Source organism: Amphibalanus amphitrite, unplaced genomic scaffold (genome assembly GCF_019059575.1).
Source record: "Amphibalanus amphitrite isolate SeventyFive unplaced genomic scaffold, NRLGWU_Aamphi_draft 000409F_arrow, whole genome shotgun sequence".
Lineage (NCBI taxonomy): Eukaryota > Metazoa > Arthropoda > Thecostraca > Balanomorpha > Balanidae > Amphibalanus > Amphibalanus amphitrite.
The window spans coordinates 263,193-284,335 of NW_024881903.1; the positions used below are offsets into that span (position 1 = coordinate 263,193).

Sequence of the window (21,143 nt, forward strand, 5' to 3'; positions counted from 1 at the left end):
CTGTTAAAGAGACGATATGCACGATGAAGACTCTTCTATTAAATAGCATTCAGAGAGCAACAGCATACGAACCCAATAAAAATGCACATCCCAAACCAGCGTCTCTGGAGTACCGTAACTGAAACTTGGATAGCAATATCAAGTGACAAGTGCAAACGTATCTCAATGCTTAGAGTTGAACAGTATTCGCATACGTGACGATGTTATCCATCAATTTAGATATGGTTTGACAGCCAGAATCGCCCTCTCAACAAAAGTGGAAATTAAAACAGCTGTCAGTATATTCAAGACAAGGAAACACTTATAAAACGCTGTGGGAAAAGGACAGCAAGTTACATGATTGGATTAGACTGATCACTTGACTTTCAAAAACACACACAATCAATATACAACAGTGGATGATCAACAGCCAACAATACCTATTCGTAAAATGAATGTTTACAGTCTGCACGAAATTCGAAAAGTTACAATGTACAGAGCTCTTCAGAAATACTTCAAGATACACCAAAAGTGGAACAGAAAAATTTGTGAGCATGCAATCCTGTCTCAGGGAAAATCCTGATAGAGCGTTATTCACCTGTGGAAGGCTTCAAGTTCTAATGCACACGCAGCAGTGTGTACAAATGCTGCACAAAGATTGTTATTTGTCAGAATATCAATATTTCAAAAACTGGCTTTCGGATTCCCACATGGTGGAGGGAGGAGCCTCCAACCTAATGGATGAGCTGGATTATCAGTAATCACTAATGGATATCACCTATGGATAACCTAATGTATAATCAAACGTCGCAACTCACACTTGAATACCACCGGTCTGAGCTCAAAAGCAGCAATGGCACAACGCGCACGGTCGCTCTGCAAAATATTAACATTGAGCAGCCGGAGCAAAACGGTAACTAGGCGTTAGATGGGTCACCTAAGCGTCGTGCGAGAACAGACTAACGCCAGTATCTCACTGTCTCGTCCATAACCACCGTAACAACTACCAATGTCCTCACCTGGGCTCTGAGCTCATGTATCCACATGGTCGGTGCGCCCTCAGTTACTGAAACCTCTGTCCAGTGACGAGCTCACCGGAGTGACGGAATCTCTCTTACCATCACCAACTTACAAACCACCCACACTGAATCTCACTATCATAAGTTCTCCGTTTTAACCAGCTCACCATCATAAAACCGAAGTCTCTACCATATTCACAAAAAAACACTTAAGTTACTCAGTCAGTCACTGCCATCGTAGCCGTTCACTGGCGCTTCAATTCACTGGCGCCTCAGTCACTGCTGCAAAGGCTGCTTTCGTGGCCGTTCACCGGCGCCTCAATTCACTGGCGCCTAAGTTACTGCGGTCGAGGCTGCGGCGCGCCGGCCAGAGGCGGCACCCCAAAGAAGTGATACTTCTCTCTTGTTGGTACCAGAGCTCGAATCTCTTGGGCACTGAGCTTGTGCACCACTTTGAGATGCGTCCGCAGATCTGCCACCCGACTTGACACGCGGCCACAGAGGGCGCACGTGGTGGCTCCCGCGTGCATCTTGCTGTGGTGGTTGAGCGACACGCGGCTCGAGTACGATTTGCCGCACGTCTCGCAGCGGAAGCTTTCTGTGGAAAGTAGACAAGACGTTAGAGAATAGACGCGCAATGCTGGCATGCACATTGTGGCGATGATAGCTGAAGTGATGATTATGATGCCGATAGGATAGGGCATTAGGACTGCGTAAGTCATTGGAACAATTCAGTAACATAGAAAAATTATCGACTCAGATACTGAGACCTCCGTCCTATTTGGGCCGCGTAGTATGCCTAGATATCAGCTGCTATGGACGAAGAAACTCGACAGATGATTGTGTACATCGACTTACGTATGGAGCAATACATGATAGTAACCTGTTCGGATGTTAGCTTCTGTAAAATAAGTGCACTGAAAAGACTCGTGCAATCGGTACTCACTTTAAAGAGACTGTTGTCAACAGGGGTGCAATGGTTCGAGGCATTTTTACATTTAAAAAGAACGAAATCCACAAGCGTGTGATTTGATTATAAAAAGATATTCGAACTGAATACCTAGTACCGTAGTTAAATATCAAGACCTTGTTTATGTCCGCTAATCTCGTCATCTTATAGATACAACGCTATATGAACACTTTTGTAGATAAATAAAAACTCAATGTAAAGGACAAATTGGGTATCGTAACGGCTTTGTTGCTTGCAAACTTCGTAACGCTAGTCGTGTAACATTCTGAGGCTATCGGTAGACAGATATCAGTTGGACAGCAAAACTGTGTTCCCTTGCACACCACACTACACGCTTCCGTTCAAAACTGTATTATTATGCTCCGCATTCACTAGAAAACAAATTCCTGACGCAGTAACATCACTGAAAACAGCAAATCAAAAAGGTAGCTAAGTAGAGAGATCAAGGCAAATCTAGTAACAGGAAAGCGTAGAATATCACTAGACTAACGTGAACACACAAAGGAGCTGTCTGAAAATCTAATAGGGCGTTTTAGGTCCCTTTCCTAGTGTATTCGCTACAACTGCTAACTAGGTACTAACGATCTATGATTCGGCGAATAGATCATACGACAGACAAGAGCCAGCCTGAACATTTTCGCGGCTGTGTCACTCGCAAAACTGATCGACAAGAACAACCAAAATCGTTTACCGGTAGATGCGGCTCTGGGAGCGCAAACACAATTCATCCAATGGTTCTCAGTTATTTCCCAACTATCCATGGCACCATTATTGTACTTATCCATAACAGGGCTTATCTGCAACAGAAAACACAGACATGGCTCCCTATTTCCACAACTTGTCTTCAGCACCAGATTAATGCGATGACAGACTATTCACATCATGCCGTCTGCGTCTGACCACCAAAGTGTTGACATTTCCCTGGCATAACGTTGCCACTATCTGTCATTTGCCTCTGATTGACAATATTTTGATACTTCACTGCTAACTTATGCAAACCATTTGCGGCTTCCCCCTCATCAACCACAGAATCACAAGCTGCGTTTCGACAAATCATTCACCAGTTCAGTTTCTCAACAAACAGGTCACCTCTTATGCGGTTTGCCTGTCTTGGATAACACATGATGGTTCTGGCGATGAAACATAAGTCCAGTAATGCTTTCGTAACGGCGTCCACAGATCTTGCAGGCGAACCCAGCTGGGGGAAAATCAGATGAGAAACGTCAAAAGCGTGAAGAGGTTGGCGATTGCGATGATCATGGGTGTTAGTTCAGCGCTGGCGGGTGTAGATGGGAGCCGCTAGGGCAAACGTCCATTGTCACAGTGTTCCAAATCTATGAAAAGTTGCCGTGTCTAGAATGGAAAGGAAACGTAACAGCTTTTATTGAGAAAAGTTGACTTAAACTTACGCAGCAGCGCATAGGCAATCAAAGCCCCAAGTTTTTGGAAGTTGGAGACGTTCTGAGGGGAATCCATCCGGCAGCTTGCGAGACACCATCTTCTTGGATCCACATATGGTGTTAAGGGGCAGAGACCGAGGTTATATGTGCATGGAGTAAATGCATGTTAAAAACGGACTATAATGGTGAGCGAGTACCAAAATCCGTTCCTGATACGCCTTTACTTGTTCAAGTAACTCAAGTAAGAGACAAGGAGAAAGGCGAAGAGGATGGTTTGAACTTCGTATACGTTTGGCACTTGACAGTGAGTTGTTTCTTTTGGGTTATATGATAATGAATAATCATAGTTCGTGTTAATGTTAAACCGGAGCGATAAAGCGTTGTGTTTTGCAGTATGAGTGACTCTGATCCCGTCCTGTTGTAATCGTCAGGCTGCCCCGTGTCACAAAAAGATAACAATGCAAAGTGTTATTGAAGTAACTTCGTGGTACGTTCTACATGCTGATGTAAGCCCCGAAAATGAAAGAGTCATCGGCGTAGCGAATGGTGTCGAACACGAGTCAGAATGGAAAATAAGCGAAAGCCTAGAATAGAAAATTGCCTTATATCATCTATCGTGCACCGTCCAAATAAATATTTATTAACATCAATCTATTTGTCACAAAAAGATGACAATCTTCACGGGGTACCAAAATAAAACAGGACAAACAAAGTCAAACTACAAACAACAAAGTACAAAAAAATCATTGCGAGGGGTTTATTTTCAAGGTTGCGCTACTTTGCAGCACTCCGAAAACTCAGTGTTTCACACAACGCAATACCTTGAGACCTGGCGCCTCGGTCAGTGGTCGAGGCTGCTTTCAAGGCCGTTCACCGGCGCCTAATTCACTGGCGCCTCAGTCACTGCTGTCAAGGCTGCTTTCGTGGCCATTCACCGGCGCCTCAATTCACTGGCGCCTCAGTCACTGCTGTCAAGGCTGCTTTCGTGGCCATTCACCGGCGCCTCAATTCACTGGCGCCTCAGTCACTGCGGTCGAGGCTGCGGTGCGCCGGCTAGTGGCTGCACCCCAATGAACTGATACTCTCGTGTCGGAACCAGAGCTCGAATCTCTTGGGCGCTGAGCTTGTGAACCATTTTGAGATGCGTCCGCAGATCGGCCACCCGATTCGACACGCGGCCGCAGAGGGCGCACGTGGTGGCTCCCGCGTGCATCTTGCTGTGGTGGTGGAGCGACACGCGGCTCGAATAGGCTTTGCCGCATGTCTCACAGCGGAAGCTATCTGTGAAAAGTAGACAAGCCGTTAGCGATGATGATGATGCCGATAGGATAGGGCACTAGGACTGCGTAAGTCATTGGAACAATTCAGTAACATAGAAAAATTATCGACTGCTGCTATTTGGGCCGCGTAGTAGGTATGCCTAGATATCAACTAATATGGACGAAGAAACTCGACACATGATTTTGTGCATCGACTTACGGATGGAGCAATACATGCTATTAGTAACTTGTGCTTGGATGGCAGCTTCTGTTAAATAGTGCGCTGAGAATACTAATGAAATTGGTACTCACTTAACCCGCGCACCGACGGGGGTCTGCGCCAACTTCGTACCGACGGGGGGGGGCGGATGACCGCCCCCCCCTGAGATCTCGAGAACGAAGCAAGATAGCGACAAGCGGTAAACGGCATCGGATACGCACGGCCAAGATCTACAATTTTTACTAAGGTCATTTTCAGGTCAGGTCAAAGATGACGTCACAGGGGTCGAAAAAGTCAAAATGGCGGCGCTAGATATGGAGAGAGTTTTTCTCGAATAACTTTCGAATTAGTCAAGATAGGAACAAACTAAGGGCATCATCGTGATCCTCTCGTCAATCCGCATCGAATGATATATATGTTGACCTCGAAAGGTCAAGGTCAAAGGTTGACCTCAGGTCACGTGACCTCGAGGTCATCATGTATATCATTCGATGCGTCTTGACGAGCTGAACACAATGAGACCACCCACGCGTCTGTATCTTGTTCCTGTACGGAGTTATTGGCCAAAAACCTTTGGTGACCTTTGATGACGTCACATGACCTCACAGCTGCCCAACAGCAAAACAGACCTCAAGGTAGTGAAGGTTGATCGTATATGAAGTCATGTATGGTATATGGGGCCATTCCGACCCGTTTTCGTGGTAAAAACAGGGAGTTGATTTTTCCCCCATTGACTTATAATGGGGAGGTCGCGAAATTGACCTGACCTTAGGTCACCGATATCAAAATTTCGAGATATACAAATTGTAGCTACTAATGACCTAATAATATCCTGTGAGTTTCAAAGGCCTCCGACATCTACTGTAGCTCTGGCACGGTGACAAAGTTGCAAAAAAGTGACTTGAGGTTGGGTCATTCAAAGTGACCTGGTGACCTGACCTTAAAAGGTAGGAGGTTCAAACTTGCACACCATGTGTAAAATTGATGAGGTTATAGTCATACCAAATTTCGCGGCGCTACGCGCCGCGGTTTTCCCGCTATTCGCGAAAAACCTCAGGGGGGGCGGATATCCGCCCCCCGTCGGTGCGCGGGTTAAAACAGATGCTGTTGTCAACAATTACCTTGCACGGGCCATATGACAAGCGTTCAGTGTTTCGAGATTTTTTTTATATCCAAAAAGAACGAAATTCATCAGGATTCTGACATAATTAACCTTTATTTTTATGAAAAAAATAAAACTGAATACCTATTCCCGTAGTTAAATATCAAGAACTTCATTGTGTTCGTTGCTCTTGTCTCCATATAGATACAACGCCACATGAGCACTTTGTAGATGAAAGAGAAAACTTAAGCAACATAACGGCGTTATTACTCGCAAACTTCGTACCGCCTTCGTAATTTCGTACCGGGAGTATCACACGACTGTGTGACACACCCAAGCAATCGGTTAACAGATATCAGCTGGACCGCAAAACCACTTCCTCGCCTGTACACCACACTACACGCTTCTTTTCAATACTGTATTATTATGCTCCGCGTTCACCAGAAAAAAAATCCTGACGCAGTAACATCACTAAAAACAGCAAATAAAAAAGGAAGCTAAGCAGAGAGATCAAGGCAAATCGAGAACAGGAGATCGTAGAATATCACTAGACCAACATGAACACGCAAAGGAGCTGTCTGAAAACCTAATAAGGCGTTTTTAGGTCCCTTTCCTAGAATATTCGCTACAAGTGCTAACTAGGTACTAAAGATCTATGATTCGACTAATAGATCATACGACAGAAAGGGACAACCTGAACATTTTCGCGGCTGTGTCACTCGCAAAAGTGATCGACAAGAACAGCAAAATCGTTTACCGGTAGATGCTGATCTGGGAGCGCAAACGCAATTCATCCAATCGTTCTCGGTTATTTCCCAACTATCCTTGGCACCATTATTGTACTTCTCCATAACAGGGCTTATCTGCACCAGAAAACACAGTCATGGCACCCCATTTCCACAACTTGTCTTTAGCACCAGTTTACTACGTTGACAAACCATTCACATCATGACGTCTGTGTCTGACCACCAAAGTGTTGACATTTCCCTGGCATAACGTTGCCACTATGTGTCATTTGCCTCTGATCGCCAATGTGCCGATGCTTCACTGCTAACTTACGCAAATCATTGGTGGCTTACCCCTCATCAACCACACGATCACAAGCTGCGTTTCGACAACTCATTCACCAGTTCAGTTTCTCAACAAACAGGTCACCTCTTCTGCGGTTTGCCTGTCTTGGATAACACATGATGGTTCTGGCGATGAAACATAAGTCCAGTAATGCTTTCGTAACGGCGTCCACAGATCTTGCAGGCGAACCCAGCTGGGGGAAAATCAGATGAGAAACGTCAAATGCGTGACGAGGTTGGCGATTCCGACGATCATGGGTGTTAGTTCAGCGCTGGCGGGTGTAGATGGGAGCCGCTAGGGCAAACGTCCATTGTCACAGTGTTCCAAATCTATGAAAAGTTGCCGTGTCTAGAATGGAAAGGAAACGTAACAGCTTTTATTGAGAAAAGTTGGCTTTAACTTACGCAGCAGCGCATAAGCAATCAAAGCCCCAAGTTTTTCGAGGTTGGAGCCGTTTTGAGGGGTATCCCACCGCAGCGAGTGAGACCATCTTCCTGGATCAACATATGGTGTTAAGGGACAGAGACCTGTGTTACATGAACGGAGTAAATGCATATTACAAACGGACTATAATGGTGAGCAAGTAGGAAAATCCGTACCTGATGCGTGTTAACTTGCTCATGTAATCTAGGTAAAGGAAAGCTGCGCAGAGCATGGTTTGTTCTTGGTATATGTTTGGCACTTGACGGTAAGTTGTTTGTTTTTGGTTAGATAATGATAATGTTGGTTCGTGTTCAATGAACACGAACCAACATTCATGGTAAGCCGATACGATAAAGCGTTGGGGTTGGAGGTATGAGTGAGTCTGATTTCTTCCTCTCGTAATAGTCAGGTTGCTCTTTTTTATGAGGACCTACCTCAAGTAGGAGTGAAACTGTACTAGATCGGGTTAGTTGCTGTGAATATAATCTGCAGAGTAAATGCATGTCATCAAAAGATAGCAATGCAAAGTGTAATCGAAATGAGTTCGTGGTACGTATAACACGCTCATGTAAGCCCCGCAAATAAAAGAATCGTCGTCGGCGTAATGAATGGTGTCGGACACGGGACAGAATGGAAAAGCGAAAGCCTAGAATAGAAAATTATCATATATCATCTATCATGAATCGTCCAAATAAATATTCATTAACATCAATCTATTTGTCACAAAACGATGACTGTGTTCACGGGGTAAAAAAAGAACACAAAACAAACGAAGTCAAAAGGCAAACAACAGGGTGAAAAAAATCAACATTCACGCGCCTGTTTGCGAGCGGTTTATTTCCACGGCTGGACACTTTGCAGTACTACCAAAACTCAGTGGTTCACTTAACATCGGAGACTTGTTGGCCACTCGTTGTTCACTTGGTGGACGGGGGGGGGGGGCTAGGCGTCGCGAATGTCGAATATCGCGACATTCGATAGCTGGTAACATCGAGAGCGTTCATTGGGCAGAATGAGCTGCAAAAAAAGGATACCTATGCTACATTGACATAATGCACTGATAATGACGACACTCAACCAACACAGTACCTTGAGACCTCATCCATTTTTGACAATTACTAACTAGTTAACACAACTGAGAAACTTCTTTCACACTTACTTAGCAATTGGTCAAATACAACATGTTTGATTTGTTGCGTTTTCGTCCGCACACTAGCGTTCGTTCCGCCAACTCATAATCGCACACATTCGTTCCGCCACCTAATAATCTTAGCCATGAACCTCAGCGAACAAAGCTTATCCACGACGCTTGGCGGACAAGGCATGGCCATTAGCCTTAGCGACCAGAACTCAGCCATTCACTTCTCAAACTCATTGAGACCGGCCCTTCTCCTGCCATACCGCTTAATTAAAACGTCACCTCGTAGTTTCATGACCACAAAGCCCTCCTGGTACAGTCCACAGCAGGAGTAATGTGCGGTTTCAGTCATGGGTATGTTCTGCTTCTGAAGCTTAGGAACGATTAGCCAGACTACAATGAAACTTTGAATGTAGCTTATATGTATCGTCACCCTTGCAGCTGCAACTTTAGCTATTGACATCTTCTTTTCGATCACTCCGCATTAAGCAATCGCCAGTCAAAGCCAACCGTTGAGATTGGTAAAACCCTACATTACTTTAGCGGTGGGCTGTACATCCCTCAGCCTTTCACCTCGCAGCATATCTTCCTGGCGTTGGCGCAAAGACGCGACTTTCTTCCAACGTCATCTTATGCACGGTCTGGAGATGGATCCTCAAGTCAGCCACCCTGTTGGACACCTTGCCGCAGAGCCGACAGGTGGTGAAGCCCATGTGGACCTTGCGGTGATGTCCAAGTGAGTTGAAGTTGCGGTACCGCCGACCACAGATATCACAGGGATGACCACCTGAGAATAGGTTAGGATTGTCACACACTGAACATACATTGTCAATGGTGTGGTTTTGAAACTTGGAAAGGGTTTCAGAGCGGATGGACGGTTATGCTTTCGAAGAACAGTGCGCATGACAATATGCAATGTAAGAGATATACGTTTAAAGAAGAAACTGAACTTTACTTAACTATTAGAGCTCTTGAATTCGACTGAAATACAAGGCTAGGGTGGGAAATTCTAGTCAGCGTTTGATACTTCGTTTAAAAGGCTAAGAATCACCGTCACTTAACTGACGCGTACAATAGCATACTGTGTTGTGAGTTTTACACGGCATAACGCATGCAAATAATGCATGTGTCAGTTCCCTTTCGAAATCACTACCGACTTTCGGCTTGTGAGAGTAACGAGCAAAATACAGTAAAAAGAAGTCATTCGGGTCAACGTACCATTCGAGTTCGACTCCCAAGTCCTCCTATGCCTCGAATACCATACAGCAAACCAGCCTTCTCAGTTTTGTCAATTGTCACAATTTATTGAGCCAAAACACCAGGTTGTTTCCAAAGGTAGTGCAATAGTTGAATCAGGAAAATCACAGAAAAGCGGCATTGATTTATACCGCTATACCCTGCTAGGATTCTCACCACTGCCATTTCTGCGCTTGACCAAAAAAGGAAAAATAGAAAGCACAAGTACCCCGAGTAATTGATGGAATGAAGGCGATCATGTCCGCAAAAGATGCACACATGATTATTGACACAAAAGCTGCTACTAGCGTACCTTAACTACTACTACTGCGCGTCGAAGAGGATTTATATATTACCTAACCGTTAAAAGCAGATGCCACAATGAATCATTTGTCCTAAAAATACACCAAAAAGTTCCGTGGGCGTTCAAAACGCGCCACAAGATATACATGAGTACCAAGAAATTGGGCTAAAATGACAACGAATGATCAGCACATACAACACTAGTGCCACACTGGAAAAACGTCGACACCTTACTCTACAAAAGACACGTTCTATCCTATGCCAAATGGGCCTAGCTTACAACACCAACCCAGTAGCGTAACCAGTCCGATGTACCATTCGATCACCCTATACCATGGCAATGAGTATGTCACCAATAGGTCAGCAAAACGCGAGACATGGTACAAGCGACGGTCTCCCTAAATGTCCAAGACATACACAATGAAGCTGTGGACACAACTGATGTTTTCCAACGATGACCTGGCAGCAGGTGACTTCAAGCATCATTTCAAGCAGATGACTGATGACGAGGTACGCATCAAACCACTGCAGTGACTCACAACCTGCAAAGGAAAAAAGAAATGAGCACAAAATATCAATTTCACGGGCTAAATATCAATTTCACGTAATCCACCAGGAAACCTTGTTAAAACATTTTGTCTTGTCTGAGAAGCGAGACAAGCAAAGCATCAACATCAAATCTGACATCAAGTGAAAAGTTGGATGAAAATTATGATTTGGGAGGTAGAGATATGCAACAATAATAACGTGGCGCCCGAGTGTGGCAATATAAATAATATGAATACCGTAGCAAAACTAACGCCATCAATTAACAGCAAATCAATTGCAAAGCCATGTAGCAACACCAGATAATGCCACATAATCCGATCTTCTACCCAAAACCTACTAACCTCGCGAAATCCACCATCTCCACTCTTCACTGATCAGTCGGATAGTAGTACATCTGCGGCTGGTTCCTCGGCTTCGTCGGCACGATACTCCGCACCTGATCCAGCGACAGCGCATGAACATGCTCCAGATGTCTGCGTAGATCCTTGACGGTGCCGAAGACTTTGTCGCACTTGGGGCACGCTGTCAGGCCCATGTGAACTTTCATGTGACTGGAGAGGGATTCGCGGTGTTTGTATTCTTTGAAGCAGATGTGGCAGACTTCTCGGCCCGGCTCTGTAATGATAGGGTGGCTGCGATGATGATGAGGCAAATGGTGGTAGTTGTGATAAGTTATTCATATAATTTGGGGTTTTCGACTTCAAATGTCGTAGGCTGCTACTGGATATAGTAAGATCTTGGATACCGTGTCAGATTCGATAAAGTATTACTGTTATAAGCGTCAGCAAAGGACTGGAGAAAAGACCCTAACAATTATCGCGGTGCAAGTGACGTGAAAAGTGTGACTTTTGATTTATGAACGTGTATTTATAAATTATAATTATCTTATAAACGTTGATTTATAAAAAAACGTATTGCCGTGTAAACTCGTCACTCTCAAAAGGGAAGCGTGACCGTCTCACATTTTCGTCCTTCCCTTCAGTCAAGCTTTAGGCACTCGCATGTCGCTTCGACAGATAATGTTGGCTGACACTTACGATGGATGAAGACAAGTTCATCAGATGCTGGCAATGAAACTAAAAACAAACCACAATTGAAAATGAGCCGAAAAAGGAAAAGGGCGCATCATTTTCATTGCAAAATCGGTCGAAGATAATGAAGAACAAAGGCAGATTTATTATACACCTTCGTTTGGCAAAATAATACAAAGGAAACATCATTTGAACCATTGAGACAAAACAAATTACAGCCATGGAAACACATGCCTTGTAACACCTGGGAGAAAATCTTAAGTTCCATCTAATGCATAGCACAAGTCACTATCAGCATAGGAGAATCATGCACACGAGTCTTTGCTAGACGTTTAGCAAACACAAAAAGTACCGGCAACATTCAGCTGGTTTCACAAATATAAACTACACATCGTCTACACAGAGGCAAACATTCTACACTTCCTACCGGCAATATCTACGACACGTACCTAAGAGTGAATGAAACACTAGAAAATCAGATACGAAAACAGATCTATAAAAGTCGGCTACTAGTCAAATAGCTAAAATCAAAAAATTTGCGTCTTTTCCCTTCGAAAACCCCGTCGCACTTCTCAGCGCTTGTCTTGTCATCAAAAGCGCACTTCTCCTAGTGACGTGTCGGAGCAAGCCACCTCATAGGTATCCATCATTCACACGCCAAACCTGAGAGAAATGCCAAAACTCGCCCCTTTTCGTTTAACTCGATAGCTGAACTCCCTGCTCTGCGCAACACACTGCTGCAATTAATCATGAGGTCCAGCCCCCCCCCCCCCCCCACGTACTTAACCATATGACCATCCCTCTACTCCTTTTTTCGACCATCGCTCGCATGCCTTCTCTCACACCACTACAAGCCCTCATGCTCATGTTAATCGTCACCAAATGTGGTTGCGTGATTGTTGCGGTTGAGATTATTCACTTCGATGATGATGATTTGGAGTGACAGGGCGCACCAGCGACGAGGCTATACACGCCCGATATTTTTTACTTCACCTGAGAGTATTTATATCCACCAACCTCTGTCACTGGTCAAGCTCGACACATGGCAAGCAGCTGAGCACAGTCACGACACCTTTGTATCTACCATCTACTGTAGGTCAATCCACTGACGTGTCTCCACTGATGTGTGCAATGATGTGTCCAATCCACTTAAGGACACCCAGAATGCAGATGGCATCAGCGTGGTGTGCCCATTGATGTATCCACTGATATTTCCACCTGATGTATTTGCTGATGCACCTTCACTGCTGCACCTTAGTTTTACTGCGGACTCGGATAGTACACAGCAGCCGGTGCATATTTCTGCTTCGTCGGTATAATTCCCCTCACTTCAGCTTGTGTCATCGAGTGTGCATTCTCCATGTGCTTGCGAAGATCCTTGACTGTACAGCAGACTTTCTCACATCTGGGACAGGTAGTCATACCCTGATGGACCTTCATGTGACTCAGAAGAGAGACGCGATGTTTGTACTCTCTGAAGCAGATGTTGCACTTGTTCGGGTAACCACCTGGAACAAAGACGAGACACAATGAAGATAAACAGTGAGGGCTTTGGGTTGTTCTCACGTAGCACATTCGCTAAGAGCGAGAGCGGTCGGGAGAGGGAATAATGGGCTAGTGAGCGTTACGGGGAATGGTGAGAGTGGGGTTAGTTCGCTTACCTTGTCCAGAAGTTCGAAATAGTTCGTGGATGTCTCATAACTGATGGCGCAGAAAATGTCGAGGCATGGCTAAACATTGTTTTTTTTTTTAGAAGTCCCACAGATTATCAACTCAACGATAGGCAGGAAACTGGCGTTTGTGATTTTTGTGATTTGTGATAGTGCTGAAGGTAAGATGTTTGCAACAATCGCGCTACGTTTAAAGTTGAGCATTTGAAAGTAAAAATGTAACTGTCAGGCGCGGCTCCTGGCGCAACACCAAACACCTCAGGAACATGTCTATACCTACTTAGGCAGAACACCTACATTTGTACCTTATTTAACACCAACACGAGAATGGCTCCTTTATTTAAAAAAGACGACATTCTTCGCCTTCAACGAACGTTCAACGCAAAAGTTGAATCAGAACAGTAAAAGCTATAGGCAAAGACAACAACTTGCCAAGCGTATAAATCACAATGTTAAACACTTCAAGACAAAGGGAGTTAGAATTGCCAACAACATATGACAAAGAAATAACTAGATTCGCCATTCGGTAGGCCAATGTCACGACAGGCAGCAAACGCGACATTTAAGATCCTGTCTCCTCATAAAACTTTTAAGTACAAAAATTGTGGAATCGGGGAAACTCGTTGCCACAAGAACGTGCATAACAGAATTTGTATCAAATCGCAACGAATTTACAAATTACCGAGAATGAAACTCGTCACACCGAAATTGAACTGAACACCAAAACTGCAAACCTTTAATATGCATACTATAAACGAAGTGACGTATCACCACAGTGCAGCGTTCACTATGGCTCACAAGGCACACTCAGTCATATTACCACAGTTGTCGTCATAAACAGCGCAAAAATGATGACAAATATCCCTGACAGACGGTTGACTAATTCACAGGCCTGTGTATATCACATGAAGCCGAAGTTTAGTACTTTTCACGTAGCAATCAGGACCCTGCGCACAACCAAGAAGACCATTGCCCAATGATAAGACCCGGCTCAGGGCTAACAATGCCCTTTGAAGAAGGCATACAAGAAGCCTGGTTACTCTCCAAGAATATTGACAGCCCTAGGAGGATGACAAGTAAAACACTTGACTGATGACAGCCAAGACCCTCGCCTAATTGCAAAAAAAAAAACTCTTGACTCTAGAGACTCGTGGAAACTCAGATTATGAGAACCAGGACCCTCGAGGCATACCAGCCTGCACGTACCGCTGTACAAATTGTACCTACCTCTAACCAGCCTACCTACCAACCTTCAAGTCATGCCTTATTTACATCACAACCTCAAGCCTTTGCGGATCACATATTTCCTCAGCAGCCTTCAAGGATCACCTACTTCCCCACTACTCTTTCCGTCCACCAGCCTCTGGTAAGAACTGCCCAGGCCTTATCCAAGTCCTGCTGGTTATAGCACACTCCACGTCGTGCTGCGCGGTACTGATTCACTCTTCTGACTACCTTCGACGCGCCAGCTTCGCTACGAAACGCCTGAGCGTTCTCAGTCCAGCTTAGACCCGACCTAGACCCAACTCCTCTCGACGAAGTGTGCACTCGCCCGCTAACGTAGTGAGCTCGCCAGTTCGGGTGCCTCTTGATGTGACGAAGCATCGAGTCCCGACGGGTGAAGCGAACACCGCAGATGGGACATCGGATAGCTGGATCTGTTGGAAATGGAGAGAGAAAGGAGGGAATGTTAGGGATGGGGATAGTGGAGTGGGGAAGGTGGTCTTCTTGGGTTTGAATGGCGGTTGGCTGGGTGATTTATTTTGGGCCTTGGTGTTTGGTCTTGGTCGTTTGGTTGGGTGGTTTTGGATTGGGTTACAATTTATCTCGGGTGAATAATTTGTTGTTGATTGTCAATGGCGGGTTTAGTTACGCCCAGCTAAGCAGCCACGGTGTAACAAAAGTAGGAATAACAGCAATAAAACACAGCATGTATGTGTTCCGAGGATAGCATGATCCACTAAGGAAATGAGATAATAAGAACTGAATGTTGGAGACAATATTTGGGTCCAACGCGGTAAGGCAGATGATAAGTCATTGCTCGTGCTTTTACAAGTTCACATTCTCAGACGTTCACCGAAATAAACATGATCTTTCAGTAATGCCAAGCGATGGACCCGAAACTTATTACAAAACCTGGTTAACATGAAACGTTCTAGAAATAATTCCGACACGCCGAAGAATGAAAGACAGGTACTGTACAAAATGAGGACCCTAAGCAATTCTGTATTTTTATTCGTTTTCATAATCAAGCCAAAAGAAAAAAGGCTAATGCGATAGGGCGGTACAGTCAGCAAACGGACAATGAAAAAAATACAGCCCTACTTCATACAAAAAAAATCAATCCATTGCCAACTGCAAAAGGCGCTGTTTTTAGCTTGACTCCAGTACAACAGCATACACGGCAGGATCACGCCATCAGCAAACACTCAACAACGTCCACAACAAACGTGCGCTTCAAAAAACGGTTTCATTCCTTTTTCATCACGTTGCAAGCCTATCACATATGCCCCGATCTCTGTTCTTCAAAACACTTAGATTTAGTTGCGCGAAGTAGTCAAATCGGTCTTCTTCGCCGCATCAGCTGTCAAACTCAGGCTTCTGCGCTTTAAACTTCGGTTTCTGTGCTTCATGTAAACAGCGCTTCACTTCACTTTCTACCTCCTCCATCTTTTATCACGTCTGACCCACGCTATGTTTTTGCCTCATATGTCGGTTCAGTTCACCCACCGTCCCAAAGTTCTTTTGACAATATCTGCACACTGTGAGTCCTTTGTGCATCTTGATATGAGCGTAGAGAGAATCCTTGTATTTGTAGGATCGGCCGCATTCTTGGCAGACGAAACGAGGCATGTCTGTGGAGGAGGAACGAATATCAGCCCCCGTGTGGTTATTCACGCAGAAAAGGCATTTGAGATGACGTAGAAAAGAGCGTAGTGGGTATGTGCTTAGAACAAGATGGTCATAAATGAACTAAGAAAGGTAAACAATAGTCATAGTGGCGATAGTAAATACGATGGAAAGTTTTTGATGTGGTGGTGCAGTGATGTTTTTAAGAGATTCGCCATGATGATGATGATGATGAATTGGGTCTGTTGATGACACAAAAGCAGGTATATATTTCAAAATGCACAGACATGCGGCAAGCGCACGTTTTCGATAAAAAGCCTGCTTCACGGGGATAAGTCGATATGGCGTAGAACGGTAGGACCATCATTACCAGTATAAGAACAAAAGTAAATATTTTTCACTTAAAAGTTTCAAACCCAGTGACATAATCAAGCAATATGACATGGACTTACATTGAAAATCGACGAAAATCTGTCGAAGACGTTGCTGATTGGTACCATTCCACATATAGTTATATCTCGATACGCCATGCTGTGTGTAGGGGCCTAATATGTCCAGGCATGACTGAATAGGCCACTATCATTGCGCTGCTAAGAAAACACAATTATCCCAATTTTGACCATATTTATTTACAGTAACACTAGCACAATTCCTTGAAACGAGAAGGTAAACAACTTTAAGGCGACGTTCATAAGCCGCGCACAAATCTACGAGCCAAAGAGATCGGAGCTACATTGTGTATTGGGCGGATAACAAATTCTAGGCATCTCTCTGACATCGAAGCAGAACATGGGAAAGTGGGTATACGGGTAGGAACAGGAATATCAATGAAATGCCCAATCAAAGCCTGACATCAGTGCCGCGACCGGTGGCACACACCAAGCATCGACACACATCCAGTCACGTTTTAGACTAAATAATCAGCTACGTGAGCTACACACAGAATCGGCGTCAACATGATCTCTGACGGTGTGAGACAATGCAATGACAAACATACAAACACGACACTGATGACAAGTGATACAATAGAATGCTCCCATTCAACGAGACGCCTTTTCCAGGAGTAAAACAGCAATGACAGAAATGTCAAGCTAGTGGCATCACTATCACTTATCCGAGCAGCCAATCTATGAGGATAATACAGATCGAGTGAAACACCACAGCCAGCTTCTAAATGTCTCACTCGATCGAGTATACCTACAATTTTCAGCATAAAAACATCGATTCCATACATTGCCCAGTGGTTCACATAATATCCAACAAAGTGAAAGGCGGAAAAAGACATCAGAGGCAAATATGCGCTTTGAAAACAACCCAGACCACTTGACGACAAGTGGCTGGCTTTTGACGCATTGTCACTGTGCGTATCCTACACGCGTCATGCATCAAATGGTAGATACGGGTTCTAGGAATACATGTGTCCGAATATCTGCAACACTACTTAGTCTATCCATTCCGACCAACTCATCTACACCACTCGACTCAGGGGTCTCAATGCCTTCTAAGTCCGTTGCCATAAAAAAACGTAGTCGTTCCATTCTTTCTCCATGACGCCACCTTCGCATGTGGGTCCTCATTGATTGGCACCATTTCCCTTCAGACACAGAGCCACTTCATCCTCCTCAAGCCTGTTCCTCACGTCCTTCCCCCGAAGACTCTTCTTTATCCTCTACGCTAGCATCGCCAGCTACTTGATGCCATACTCGCAAGGTTCCTAATGTCAGCACCTCAGGCGTCGGAATTCCCGGCGAAACAGAACCAGACGCCAGAGTACGAGGAGTGCCCATAGAATGAGTTTCAGAATCCACGGTGCGGGGAATGAGTGTACCCAAAGGTCTCCCAGACCCCAAAGTGCGCGCAATATGAGTAGTTGAAGGGGGAGTTCTGGACCCCATACCGCCATAGGTACTAGAAGACTGACTTCCAAACGCCAGAGAACCAGAAGCTAGATTCCCAAACCACACACTGCCGAGCGCTTGAGTGCCCGATGTTACACCTGACTTTGAAGCACCGGACGAAAAACCTCCAACCGCTGGAGAGCTTGCCGTTAGAGCGCTTAGCGTAACTTCGCTTGATATCTTTAAGCCTGGCGTGACGCTCAACGCTGGAAAACCTGTTACAGGACTGCTTGAAGCCGGAAAACCAGTCCCTAAGCCACTAGACATCGGGAATCCTGACGCCAAACTACTCGGCGCTGAAGCGCCCGGAGCCAGACTCTCCGCTGGCACGGCATGCACATTTCTCAGATGCCTCTTCAGATGATGCTTCATGCTGAAGACCCGTCCACACATGTAGCAGCCCGTCTCGCCCATGTGCTTCTTCATGTGCATGGCCAGGGAGGAGGAGGAGCTGTAGCGCTTGTCGCACAGGCTGCAAGAGAAGGCCAGAACGCCTGGAGGACGGGCGGCAGTGAGTTAGCGACGGTGATGATGATGGATATGATGGTGGTTGCGTGATTCAAGGCGAGGTGTCGAGTGTTATGTGGCAGCAGTGTGTTGGCAGTAACGGAATGGCTAGGCATCCGGCGGCGAGAGCAGCTATGAATGTATTACTATGCCCTAAATACCTAAAACAACACAGTAAATAATGAGCAAATCGGTTCCATGTACGACAACCTTTGGCTTCTTTATTGGTGCTTTTTTGCGCGCCTCAACCGCAAGAATATTCCATATAATTTCGGTCGAAGATGTAGTTTGGGCCATCCTCAGAATAGCAAAATGTTTTGGGCATTTCGAACAATTTGGATGAAATAGAAATGCCAAGAAAAAATGGGACCATAGAAATGTCACGCTACCTATGAACATAAAACACGTAAAAATAACCAAGCACAAACCTACAAAATGGCATTCCGTGTGAGAATATCCACGAAAAACTGGCTACTTGGCTCGAGACAACTAAAAAAGAACCATATGTAAACAAAACAGTAAAAAGGAAATCACGCTTCAGCAGTTGTTTTGCATACCTTAATTTATACATGGACCTGATTCTGTTGTGAACACGAAAATAATTACTTATGGTGTTATAGAAAACCGAGAACTTCCACCCGAAATCAATGCCTCCTATTTTGGTGACATGTATTTTTGCTCATCACATGAACAATGAACATTGACAGAAAACAAAAATTATACTCCCGAACAAAATACGCACAGCATACAAACAAACACCATTGACCATATCTAATTATACCAGTATAACGCCTTTTGGGGCGACTGACGGAGCGAGCGAGAGGGTGGGCCTTGCACGTGCGAAATTTCGAGGGGTATCTCCAACTGACTTGTGCACGGCACCCTACTAACCGATCTCTAGCGATGTGCCAAATTTGAGCACAATCGGCCCAGCCGTTCTGGAGATCTGGAAGCGGCACCCTGCACGTGCGCACGTGCAAAATGGGTCCCAACTGACTTGTGCACGGCACCCTACTAACTGCTCCCTAACCGTGTACCAAATTTAAGCGCCATCGGTCCAGCCGTTCTCGAGATCTGGAAACGACCCCTGCACGTGCGCACGTGCAGCAGCACCCCAACTCTGGCACATGAATATGCAGTGCCTAGTGGGTGCCTACCTACATGCCAACTTTCAGCGCAATCGGCCAAGTAGTTACCGAGATATTGCAACTATTACAAAACTGACACCTCTTCGTTTTGCACGTGGCACGTGCATAAGGGGTCACCCACATGCATCGGGAATAGTCCAATACTTGGTAGAAGGAATGAAGCTATCCTACAAAAATTACCGCGTGTAAATCGGTCAAGTGGCTGCTGAGATATAAGCCTCGCAAAAGCGTGACCACGGCCGGCCGGCCGGCCGGCCGGCCGCTCATACTCAGAAATTTCCGCTATTCTACGTAAGACTCCGCTCGCTTCGCTCGCTCCGTAATCAAGAAAAGGTTATGAGTCACGGCATACAAGAACTCCAAACTTCTAACCCAGGCGAACACTAAAAACTCAATAGCAATAAAACACGAAAATATGCAAACATTCACGGCCAAAGCTGAACAAAAGTGTGGATAGTGTAAAAGTATTCCATTACTTATTAAAAAGATGAACAGGACAGGAGGCCTGGATTTAGTGAAAGTATGATGAGTAAAAGTAACTGACTACGAGTGTCTAAAAAATGGCAAGCTAATTATCATTGACCGTGAAATATCGACATTATTTTTAGACAGTCCCCCTCCAAAAAAAAAAAACCATACGCGATCGTCATGAAAAAGAACATTATCTGGAGAAGGCATATGTAAAAATCGTATGTATCGGTGTAACTATCAATATTCGTCTTTCATCAAGAATATCATCCAGAATATACTCAGGGTTGGACAAGTAAGGTTGATAAAGAATAAATTCCTGACAAAAGAAATAAAGAATAAAAAGCAACGATACCTTATTTGGTGTTTCACTAACGGCACAAATCACCAATATCCACGCACGGCGAAGAAAGATGGCTTACCGACACAAAAACACTAAATCAATTAGCCGCACCACTGCACTTCCCGCCAAATTTCACCGCGAGGAAGACGGTCCCGCGCAATTACGACTAAACGCAAAATCAGCGAGAGGAAAAGTCTAGCCATTCTTGAAAGCAGAACCAATGGCGAAATTCTTTAGCTACCATAAAATCATGATTCATGGGCATTGGAAGCCTACCTTAGCAAAAAGAAACGCCAAATTATGATAAGATTGCCTACGTATACCCTAATTTTAGATGCATTGGCTCTCCGGTAATTTAATGTCACTTATTAAATTTTCAGTGGTAAATGGGCTTGGTTAGATAAAGTGTCATGCGATCTTTGCGTTTGCATTTACGCATAATCATGCGAGTAAAAACATGACTTTCAGTGCTGTAGATCTATTAGAATTCACATGGAAGAAAATGGGATGTTTCACCGTCCAATCAATCAAGTCTAATTTCGGCCTCCGTCGTCGCCCT

The 21,143-nt window shown here is 44.8% G+C and overlaps 1 protein-coding gene across 21 annotated transcripts in view; it reads right to left on the minus strand.

Annotated features, from left to right (window-relative positions):
• Nucleotides 1-21,143, minus strand: part of LOC122390789 (longitudinals lacking protein-like) — a 76,136-nt gene that overhangs the window by 38,751 nt on the left and 16,242 nt on the right. The window contains exons 6-7 of one of the 21 annotated variants that reach the window (XM_043384069.1): nt 11,011-11,284; nt 9,861-10,662 (exon numbers count right to left, since the gene is read on the minus strand). The exons of 12 other annotated variants lie outside the window; for them this stretch is intronic. In XM_043384069.1, coding sequence (XP_043240004.1) covers nt 11,037-11,284 — 248 coding nt within the window. In that variant the 3' untranslated portion in view covers nt 9,861-10,662; nt 11,011-11,036. Of the gene's footprint in view, nt 1-263; nt 1,597-3,992; nt 4,650-6,361; nt 7,214-9,092; nt 9,369-9,860; nt 10,663-11,010; nt 11,285-11,829; nt 13,209-13,695; nt 15,029-15,168; nt 16,226-16,829; nt 18,613-21,143 lie in introns of those variants that run through there. 8 more of the 21 variants (XM_043384066.1, XM_043384067.1, XM_043384085.1 and 5 more) reach the window with 8 other exon arrangements.